The 11,844-nt window shown below is 43.9% G+C and overlaps 1 protein-coding gene across 10 annotated transcripts in view; it reads right to left on the bottom strand.

Moving 5' to 3' along the window:
* The window catches only part of bcas3 (BCAS3 microtubule associated cell migration factor), a 482,251-nt gene that overhangs the window by 377,135 nt on the left and 93,272 nt on the right, over positions 1-11,844 (bottom strand). For all 10 annotated transcript variants that reach the window (XR_015087344.1, XR_015087345.1, XM_086034860.1 and 7 more), the window contains one exon: positions 4,856-4,949. Coding sequence is in view for 8 of the 10 variants with exons in the window: in XM_086034860.1 (XP_085890986.1) it covers positions 4,856-4,949 (94 nt within the window). In the remaining 2 variants the exon portion in view is untranslated. The remainder of the gene's footprint in view (positions 1-4,855; positions 4,950-11,844) is intronic.

The following is an 11,844-nucleotide window of genomic DNA, read 5'->3' as shown; positions in this document are numbered from 1 at the left end:
GTTAACGCCCACAGATTAGATTGGATCGATCGATAAGAGTTTTTGAAACAAATTTAGTTACTGGTTTGGTCACTGTTTACCAAAGCAAAAGCAGATGTTTGCAAATGTTTTATTTTGATCAAACACCAAAGATAATCAGTCTGCATGGTTTCATGAAGGACTACATAAAACAGAATAATTACTGCTGAGAGGCTGAAATCAGAGGATTTGGACAATTTTTAGTTAAACAATGGCTCTAAAGGATTACTCGATTATTGAAATCATTGTTGATTGTTAATCGATTATTTTAACAGCTCTAAACAATTGCTAGTTTTTCTTCATTTGATGTTTCATTGTGCTGTGTTGATTTGCTAAACAATTGCAACTCCATGCTGAAAATCTTTCGGGTACATGTTTGATGCCAGGAAGAGAATGTCGTGGTTTGTTGTGATGCACTTAAAATGTTATCAGTAAACACAAACCAAACTAGGGGAAATGCAGGCATTGTTTACATAGTCATCAACGTATTCAGACCAGAGAACTAAATTTCATGGGCCTTTTAAGCATGAAAATCAGTATTTGATGCCGTAATGTGGAAAAAGTGCACAGAGTTGCTGATTTTGCATCATTTGTACAAAAAGTAAAATGTTTTGCAATCATTTGGATGCACATATCTGTAATAATTTGAATGTAGCCACCTGGTTTACATGATCGTTTGAATATGGAAAACTTATATTCATGATGATTTTAGTCATTATAATTGTGATATGATTGTTTTTTTGTTTTGTTTTGTTTTGTTTTTTTTAGATCAATTACAATGGTGATGTGATCCAGGCTAAGTCCAACATCATGTTACATGTTCTTCAAGATAAAATAACTGAATCTCCCATGATCCAAATCTTGTAGAAATCTATCCTGGAATAGTGGCAGCTGTTATAACTACAAAGGAGGTAAAACCTTTAAAATGAAGTAAACTTTCAGTTACTGTAAGTGAAAAATGTCAAGCTGTCCCAAATCTAAGGTACTATGTGCCATATCGTTAACAATTATTTCAATCTTCAAAGCTACCCTCATCCTTCAACATTCTGTGTTGTTTTATTTGATTGTTTGGAAAATTGTTCTAAAGAAAATGATTTCCAGTGTTAAAAAAATCTCTATTTGCATCATTTCAATTCAAACTGCACATAAAAATAAATGCAGCCACTTCAGGACAATTTACAATTTGTAACAGTATAATTCTGGGGAGAACGCTCTAGTTAATTTGTCAATAAACAATGGTCACAGGCAACACCTGGAAACAAACTTTTAACTGTTTAATTTGCACCTACAAAAAAAATGGACTGAACTACTCACCCACATGCCATGCCATTCACATCTAAAAATGCACACATTGTTTGACAAGATCTCCTCATAAAAACTATCTATTTTGACCTTGGCATCGTACCTAATAATTACGTCAAGGATCTGAAGGATGAATGAAGAGATGTGATAAAACAAGCACACAATGCAGCTGTTGAAGGGAGCATTTTGCCACTATACTTCTTCTGCGTCCCTTTAATTATACCACTAGGAATAGATCCACAGATCCACCGTATCACTGCAAAGCACCAGCTGCCAGACTCAGAAGTGGCTTTCAGTTGGTACTCTCTCTGTAGAGTCTCCAATACACACAAGCCACATGGTTTCTGACATAATAGTTCCCATCCAAAGTGTTGGGATTTCCAGGCACTGTTTGACTCCAGTCTTTGTCTGCTTTGACTTTTCAGTTTTCAGTTTTTTTTGGTCCTTCTTTCTTGCCATGTTGATTTTGTTAACTCAGAGCATGACCTTAGTTACTGCGAGAATAGCTTAGTGACAAAGTTTACTTTGTTCAGTGAATCCGTTGCAATTCCATCGGCCCACAGGTCGGCCTTCTTTCATGTATTCAAACTTCCATAATTCAGTGCCAGTAGCACTTAAAAAGATTCTGACAATTGAGGAGAACAATTCAAAGTGTTATCTTCAAAAAGAGACCAAAACTATGCTGATACTCCAAATAGTTCAAGTACAGCATCAAATTTACTTTGGTGAACCTTTCGTTCAGGTAAAACTGCCAGGTGTAATTGCAAAGGGCTACACATGATGAAATGTCTTTACATCGGCTGATGACGAGAATGATGACGAGCGATGCCTTTTACTTTTCAACTGTACTTTTACCTTTGTTGCTGGATACTATGTGTGAACTTAATTGACATTAGATTACAGTGAAAATTGACAAATTCCAGTGAATTTTCACCACAATTTCAACATCGCAGACGCGATGGTGCGCAACCAGCAGTACATCCGTGGATTGTTGTCGGGTCTTGCAGGTGCCGTAGGTGGCGAAAAGCAGTGTAAACAAAAACAATAAGCCAAGCTCTACCGCACTTCTACCAAACCGGACAAGATAGCCGACCATCAGGATCTCTATGAATCGTTGTCGGGTCTGGTAAGCGGCGGAGGCAACGTGAAGAAAGCGGGGCAGTCGAGCCGAGCTATAGCTCAGCTAACTGCAAACAGTGAGGATAAGTGCCTCAAAAAATGGCTGCACCGTGTCCTACTGTACTTGGTGGAATACGTATGGCCGTAGCACGTTGATGTGCAGCTAAAGTAAGTAATATTTTTATTTTATTTTTTTTATTTTGGTACATGAAACATAGGCCTATCAATATATCAAGAGATAGTTTGGTGAGAAAAAAATGGACATTGTAATAATAATGTACATAACAATGTATGTATTATGATGCTTGCCGGACGGCACGGTGGTCGACTGGTTAGCACGTCCGCCTCACAGTTCAGAGGTCGTGGGTTTTATCCCGGCCCCGGCCTCCCTGTGTGGAATTTGCATGTTCTCCCCGTGCCTGCGTGGGTTTTCCCTGGTACTCTGGTTTCCTCCCACATTCCAAAAACATACATGGTAAGTTGATTGGACTCTCTAAATTGCCCCTAGGTGTGATTGTGAGGGTGGATGTTTGTCTCTGTGAGGCCTGCGATTGGCTGGCAACCAATTCAGGGTGTCCCCTGCCTACTGCCTAAAGACAGCTGGGCTAGGCTCCAGCACGCCCCGCGACCCTTGTGAGGATAAGCTGTATCGATAGTGGATGGATGGATGATGCTTGCCTTTTGTCTCCCATTTGTATCATCCAAGACAGAAATTAGATGCTTAGCCTTAGCCTTCTGTGATGCTTCAATGCTTAGCCTTGTTCTAATCTCGGCCTAGCCTGCTTTGTGCACCTTGCCTTCACACATGCGTAATAATGTCACACACACGCACACAGACACATACACATGGTGCTCTTTTCTTTCATTGCTTTTGTTAATTACATGTTCAATATATCGAAAACACTAGTGGGGTGATAAAACGTGACCAACTTTATTAAAGCAGCACTGGGCAAGAAATCAACCTTAATAAGATTTTTTTCACAACTCTTTTGATGAAACATTGACTTACAAGTACAGTAGTTGAACGGGACTTAATGCCTGTATCGTTTTTACTGGCTCAAAGCAACTTTGAGGAGGGTGGGATCAACCCTGGCACACAAAAAAATACAAATGTCCCGAATTGCCTTACAGCATGCTCACTTCCTCCTTTCGTTATAAGGACGGCTCAGGATTTCACGACACTACGCGCTGGCACGCATGGGAAATGTGGTTGACTTTTGTAAAACACTACCGCTTTTGTCCACATGGCGCAGCCATAATCAACAAAAACTGACATATGACCCAGTGTTGCTTTAATACGTACTATGCGCATCAGAGCTTATGAGATTACTTATCGCCTCACCGTCTGAAGTGACAGGAGTTCAGAAATTCAAAAACATGTGACTGCACGTTGTCGATTTTTTAGATCATCCTCTGACCCCACTACATTAAGAAGCGGTATTGAAACGTTTTCCTAAGCTGCAATAACAGATACATGTATATTTGGAGCAGGGATGGTGCTGGGTCATGAAACCTCTTAGCCAATGTGGCTGAACAGAATAAAATGATCCTAGCCACACTTCAGTGTAGTTAGCCATGACATCACGTTTATGTATTGCCGCTGTCATTTTACGTGCACATGGCAGATACATTGAAGCCCAAATAACACAAAATACATAAGACACACACATATATATATATATATATATATATATATATATATATATATATATATATATATATATATATATATATATATATATATATATATATATATATATATATATATATATAAATTGGGCGGCACGGTGGTCGACTGGTTAGCACGTCCGCCTCACAGTTCAGAGGTCATGGGTTCGATCCTGGCTCCGGCCTCCCTGTGTGGAGTTTGCATGTTCTCCCCGTGCCTGCGTGGGTTTCCTCCGGGTACTCCGGTTTCCTCCCACATTCCAAAAAACATGCATGGTAAGTTGATTGGACTGTCTAAATTGCCCCTAGGTGTCATTGTGAGTGCGGATGTTTGTCTCTGTGTGCCCTGCGATTGGCTGGCAACCAACTCAGGGTGTCCCCCGCCTACTGCCCAAAGACAGCTGGGATAGGCTCCAGCATGCCCGCGACCCTTGTGAGGATAAGCGGTATCGATAATGAATGAATGAATGAATATATAAATTGAAAATGTCCCCACTGTGGGATCAATAAAGGCATTCTTATTCTTACATATATATATATATATATATATATATATATATATATATATATATATATATATATATATATTTTGGAAACCCAACATATATATTGTAACTATGGAAAGGCAGCGCAGGTAGCTATATCCACACCAACTATGGTCAAATGCCACCCCACTTTGCTTCGGAATTCAGATGTGACATGTCATTTCCTTCATCAGAAACTGAACATGACTGAGGGTGTGTCTTACCACTTGGATTGAATTGCATGCAGGATATGGGTTTGTCATGAGCTGGGAAATGAGCCACCAGTCCCTCTCCTTCTGCGTCCTCGGTTACCAAGACCTGCACCAAACAGACACAAACGTTACTTACAAAAAGCTGGACTAGCCAAAACACCTGCACACAAAAGACCAAATAATGTATCTACAAATGATACCATAAAGTTTGACTTTGCCATCTGTAAGGATTTTGTTTGTGGATACAGAGGATATGTCATCACACCACTGTTGAAATGCCAGGTTCTTGTGATGGTAAAATGACTAAAATAAATGATTTAAAAAAAAATTGGGGCCTCTAATGTGCCCTTAAACCTGTAAAAAAATCGTTTTTTTTTCCATTTTAAAGTGGAAATCAACCCAAGCACATTTTTTTCACAAATATGTTCCCAGCAGGCCCACTTGTGGAAACACGGCAAATGGAATGGGTTAAGCAGCAAAATCCACCACTTTTTAGCCATCTCAGGGGGCGGCCACTTTCTCACTTCTGTCGACTGAAAATTACATCACAACTGCTCAGGGCTCAGGAAACAACCAATCACGGCTCAGCTTCAGAAACCAGGTCAGCCATGATTGGTCGTTACCTGAGCCCTGAGCAAATGTGGCTGCCCCCAGAGATAGCTAAAATCGGGTGGATTAACTCTTATTCCACAAAAGCAATATTTATCAGAATTCCTTGTTTCAACTAGTGGGCTTGTATAGAACATATTCTTGCAAAAATAAGTTTGGGTTGACTTCTTCTTTAAAAAATAGTTTTAATAATTGTATCTAATTAAATTTTTGATTAATTGAGTAATTGAAAAATAAGATAAGATAAGATGAGATAAGATAAGAAGGCCTTCATTGATCCCATAGTGGGGAAATTTTCAGTGTTACAGCAGCAAAGGTCACACAGAGACGGCGGCATAATGTAGCCATTAATGTATATCATTAACGGCAAACATTCAGAATCAAACCTATGTAAATATACGCAGTAACTATGTGTATGTACACATGTATATACACACCAACATACATCTACATATAAAGTATGAAGAAACACTCATTTTAGCCTGTACATAGTACAGAGGAAAAATACTCTAAGTAAGTCACAGTGCTGCAGTGCTGCAGTGAAATATAAGGAACAGCATTTGTTAAAAATAAAACTAGACTAACACTAGTGGGGAATGTTGAGTATTGCACGATATAAGCACCGGTGCAGGACCGCATGATTGCACTAATGTCCGCCAGTTTGTAGAGACTACACAATGTTCTTGTTAAAAAGTCTGACAGCAGCAGGCAAGAAGGAGCGGCGGAATCTCTCCTTTGCACAGCGAGGGTGTAACAGTCTGTCACTGAAGGAGCTGTGGAGTGCTGTTAGGGTGCCCTGGAGGAGGTGGGCCGGGTTGTCCAGCATTGATGACAGCTTGGCCATCATCACACTGTCCTCCACTGAGTCCAGAGAGTCCAGGGAGCAGCCCAGGACAGAGCCGGCCTTCATGACCAGTTTGTCCAGCCACTTCTTGTCCCGGGCCGAGACGCCGCCTGCCCAGGTGACCACTCCCTGGAAAATGACCGATGCAACCACCGAGTCATAAAAGTTCCTGAGGAGTGTCCCCTGATCGCCAAAAGGAAGACTCTGCTCTGACTCTTCCTATAGAGATGTAGGAAGATGTGTTGTCGCTCCAGTCCAGTTTATTGTTCAGATGAACACCCAGGTACTTGCAAGTTGAGACCCTCTCAACATCTGTTCCCCGGATACTCACTGGTGCAAGTAAGAGTGATGGCGCCTATAGAAATCCACCACCATCTCTTTGGATTTTCCCGCATTGATCAGGAGGCGGTTCTGCTGGCACCAGTCCACAAAACCCTGTGTAAGTTCTCTGTACTCCGGATCATCTCCGCCTGTGATGAGGCCGACAATCGCAGAGTCGTCAGAGAACTTCTGCAGGTGACAGGTAGGGGTGTTGTAGTTGAAGTCCGACGTGTATAGGGTGAACAGGAAGGGAGCCAAGACAGTTCCCTGCCGGGCCCCCGTGCTGCAAAGGAGCACGTTAGATACACAGTCCTGTGTCCTCACATACTGTTTGTGAGGTAGTCCTGGATCCATGTGGTGAGGTGGTGGGCCACTCCCGCCCGCTCCAGCTTGTCTCCCAATAGGGTGGGCTGGATGGTGTTGAAAGCGCTGGAGAAATCAAAGAACATGATCCTCACAGTGCTCCCTGTCTTCTCCAGGTGGGAGAATGAAGTGTGAAGGAGGTAGATGATGGCATCATCCACACTGATGCCAGGCTGGTATGAGAACTGGAGTGGGTCCATTGAGGAGCTCACAAGGGGGCGCAGGTGGACGAGGACCAGTCTCGCCAGGGTCTTCATCGGGTGAGACGTCAGTGCCACTGGTCTGAAGCTGTTGAGCTCCTTCGGGTGGGGGGTCTTTGGCACCGGGACCAGGCAGGATGTTTTCCACAGCTGGAGGACTCTGCCCAGCTTCAGGCTCAGGTTGAACATGTGCTGGACAATTCCACACAGCTGGTCTGCTCAGGATTTGAGGAGCTGGGGGCTGATGCCATCTGGACCCGCTGCCTTCCTCGCCTTCATCTTCTTCAGCTGGTTCCTCACCTGAGATGTTGTGAAGGCCAAGGCTGGGCAGGAGGGAGTGGTGGCTGTCTGGTGTTGCTGGGAGCTGGAGACTGTGGAGAAAAGAGGGGAGGGGGTGACACACCCAGCAGGAGGAGTAGGTGGAGGCTGCAGCAGAAGAAACTGAGTGGGGGCAGGCATCTGATCGAACCTATTGAAAAAGAGGTTCAGCTCATTTTCCCAGTGCAGGTCTCCCCCCCGTCCAGGTCTTGGCTTGTCCGTGGCCTGAGATGGTCTTCAGGGCCCTCCAGACTGCCTTGGCATTTTCTGCAGCAGCTGCTCCTCCATCCTCTTCCTGTAGGACCTTTTCCCCTCTCTGATCCTCCTCCTCAGCTGGCGCTGCACAATCTTCTAGTCCTCTTTGTTGCCTGACGCAAAAGCCCTCTTCTTCTCCTTCAGAAGAGCTTTTATGTCTGGTGTGATCCAGGGTTTGTTGTTGGAGAAACACCTTACTGTCCTAGAACACCTATGGTGTTCTCCATGCAAAAATTTATATAGTCTGTAACAGTGTCCGTTAGACTACTAATGTCTCCCCCATGAGCATCGCTGAATATCTCCCACACAGTTCTGCTGAAGCAGTTCTTTAAGGCCTCCTCGGCCTCACCAGACCATCTCTGAAACATGCAGGTCACAGCTGGCTGCCTGTGAACCAGAGGTTTGTACACAGGCTGGAGAGCCACCAGGTTGTGATCAGCTTTGCCCAGCAGGGGGAGGGGCAGTGATGTGTATGCCTCCTTGGTGTTGGCATAGAAAAGGTCCAGTGTTTTATTGTCTCTGGTGTTGCAGGTGAAATATTGTGTGAACGAAGGCAGAGAGGAGGAAGGGGAGGCATGACTGAAGTCACCAGAGATGAGAAGCGGGGCATTTGGGTGCTGTGTTTTTTAGCCTGCTCACGGCTGCAGTCAAGACATCACAGGCTGTGTCGCCGTTGGCAGCGTCGACGGTCACCGCAATCACATGACTAAACTCTCGCGGGATGTAGAATGGCCTCAAGTCAACAGCTAACAGCTCAATATCCTTACTGCAAAGCTGCTCCTTAATCGTGATGTGCCCAGGATTACACCATCTATCGTTCACAAACACAGCCAGCCCTCCTCCTTTCCACTCTCCAGCATCCTGTCCATGCGTATGATTTGGAAGCCGTCAAATTCAACGACCGCGTCTGGCGCTAGCGCTGTTAGCCACGACTCCGCAAATAGCATCGGGCTAGCCTCCCGAAGGTCCCTCTCATGCCGGGTAAGCACCACTAGCTCGTCCATCTTGTTGGGGAGAGATCTAACATTCCCCATGATATAAGACGGGAGGCCGGGATGGTATCGTCACCTCCTTTCCCGGCGTTTAACCACCGCATGAGATCCCCAGCTCTTCCTCCTCAGCTCACGGGGGATATCGGGTCTCGCCCCGGGAGCCGGCGCGGGGTTAGCACGGAGTGCTAACAGCTTATTCCGGCTGTAAACAATGGGGGCGCGGCTCCGAGCCAATTCTCCGTACGCGATCGCGCAAAAAATAGCCACCAGCAGCAGCAAGAATACCGCAATTTGGGTGTCCATTGCTACGCCAGTTTAGGACCATCAACTAAGTGAAAAAGGTATGAGGTAGAGTAATAGTAAGGTAGAAAAACACACGAAAAGGCTCACCGGTGAGCCGGAGCTGCTGTAGCGGGCAGCCACTCGCGCGGCGATGACTTTATGGCGCCGGAAATGACTATATATTTTACATAAAATACATAAAACAAGATAATAAAACGTACACGATTTAATCCGGGTTTTTTAATCCGGCAATTTCATTTTGTCCGTGCAGTTCCCGCGTTTCTCCAATGGATGGCGCACTTGACCATTGGTGGACCTTTTTGGGAGTGCAGTTTTTCTGCACGAAAGAAACGGGGAATTGGGACTTGTCTAGCGATGACGTCATTCGGTCACGCAGAGCATAGGCCATCACATACGCAAAATATACATTTCCAGGTCTGAAAGTGAGTGAGATTTGCCCACCACCACGCCAAATGAATCCACTTTATGAAGTGGATTGTCACGATAGTGAAGCCTTGCATTTCCTGGCAAGCTTTGGTTGAGCGTGAAGGGGCAGACTTTTTCGGTCCGCCGCCGGCCGCGTCGTCCGCCTCTGCCCGGTGCGAACACTGAGAGGTCCGTCTTCCCCCACCAAATCGAGTCATACTGGAAGATGCGTGGCGTTTCCATAGTTACAATATATATATACGTTGAGTTTTCAAACAATTACTTGCCATGACCAGATTCTGAGTTTCAAATGGGTCAAAAGTGAAAGCTCATGGCCAAAATTACGTGGTCCGTTACTTGTCGGACACATTCAAATCATGAATTTGATCCCAATTATTCTTTTTGTTCTTGTTCACGTCCTCCACTAATTTCCTCTTCAGTTTAAAAAAAATATATATTTCTTTCTGGCTGTGTTTCAACTCATCGCGCGGCATACGGGGCAGGCCTTGCATTTTTGAAAAACACTTCACAAGGAACGAAGATATAACACCAAATACATTTTTTTTAATCTTTGTTCCTTACTGTTTAAGTTTGTTCCTTGTGTTGTTCAAGAACTTTGCTCCACACTAATTTGTAAGAGATTTATTGTTTGCATTATTTATTCTTTATTAATAGTTATGTGTTCCTCTGGCTCATATGGTTTAAATTATTGATATTTTGTTATTAGTCATAGTGGAAAATAAAAGTTTAATAGATTTTTTGTAGATGTTATTGTTCAATCAATGAATATCTATTACCACATATAGAAAAAAGTATGGAAAGTTTTGAGATAATTGAGGAGCTTTTGAGCATGGAGGATAATGCAAGAAGAGGACTTGTATGAACAGGTGTGGAAGCATCACATCTTGCATAATCATTGACACAAACGTACTACCTGCATGAGAGCTCTTTTGTACGTTTGAAAGGCGCAACGATCAGTGCACACTGGTAGTCAATCGGCTTGTTCGTGTGTTATCCGGCCCAAACACTTGCAAATGTTCCTGGCCGGCCCCTTTGTCAAATTTTACATCCCAATGTACCCCGCAAGTCCAAAGGTTTGGCCACCCCTGACCTAGCCCATCTGTTCATTTTAAAAACCCCAATGTTGTCCTTGAGCACAGCCTGTTTAAACACCCCCACTCACATTCAATGTCATTTTAGCTTCCAAATGTGATGTGGATGGGACACATAACCCTTCACTGCTCCTGCAGAAAAAGTCGTTTTCATTGTTCCTGGGTGCCAATGTGAGTGTTAATGTTTGTTCGTCCATGTGTGCCCTGCCATTGGCTGGCAACCAGTTCAGGTTGTACCCCGCCTACTGCCCAAAGTCAGCTGGGATAGGCTGCAGCACACCCACGACCCTTGTGAGGATAAGCGGTTCGGATAATGGATGGATGGGATGGATGGATGAATATTAAATGAACATTGATTTTTTTTTTTCTTTTTTGCTAAAATTCAGTTGTGAGTAAAACCTAAGTGAGGTCCAATCATGAAAATATGACTTGTCTGCCTGAATTTAATTAAACTGCTTCCGAGTACTATTTTCAGACTGTGAGTTGCACATACATAAAAATCTGATATGTTCCATGTACAGTGGGTACGGAAAGTATTCAGACCCCTTGAAATGTTTCACTTTCTGTGTCATTGCAGCCATTTGCCAAAATCAAAAAAGTTCATTTTATTTTTCATTAATGTAAACTCAGCACCCCATGTTGACAGAAAAAAACAGAAATGTAGAATTTTTTGCAAATTTAGGAAAAAAGAAAAACTGAAATATTGTATGGTCATAGCGGCACGGTGGTCGACTGGTTAGCACGTCCGCCTCACAGTTCAGAAGTCGTGGGTTCGATCCCGGCTCCGGCCTCCCTGTGTGGAGTTTGCATGTTCTCCCCGTGCCTGCGTGGGTTTCCTCCGGGTACTCCGGTTTCCTCCCACATTCCAAAAACATGCATGGTAAGTTGACTGGACTCTCTAAATTGCCCCTAGGTGTGATTGTGAGTGCGGATGTTTGTCTCTGTGTGCCCTGCGATTGGCTGGCAACCAATTCAGGGTGTCCCCCGCCTACTGCCCAAAGACAGCTGGGATAGGCTCCAGCACACCCGCGACCCTTGTGAGGATAAGCGGTATGGATAATGAATGAATGAATGTATGGTCATAAGTATTCAGGCCCTTTGCAGCGTCCTTCGTATTTAACTTACATGCTGTCCATTTCTTCTGATCCTCCTTGAGATGGTTTTGTTCCTTTATTGGATTCCAGCTGTGTTTAATTAAACTGGACTTGATTAGGAAAGGCACACACCTGTCTATAAAATACCTTACAGCTCACAGTGCATGTCAGAGAAAATGAGAATC

Source organism: Filicampus tigris, chromosome 7 (assembly GCF_054856515.1).
Source record: "Filicampus tigris isolate MCC_2025a chromosome 7, RoL_Ftig_1.0, whole genome shotgun sequence".
Taxonomy (NCBI): Eukaryota; Metazoa; Chordata; class Actinopteri; order Syngnathiformes; family Syngnathidae; genus Filicampus; species Filicampus tigris.
The sequence above is the reverse complement of the archived record's forward strand: the minus strand, read 5'-3'. Positions and strand labels throughout refer to the sequence as shown.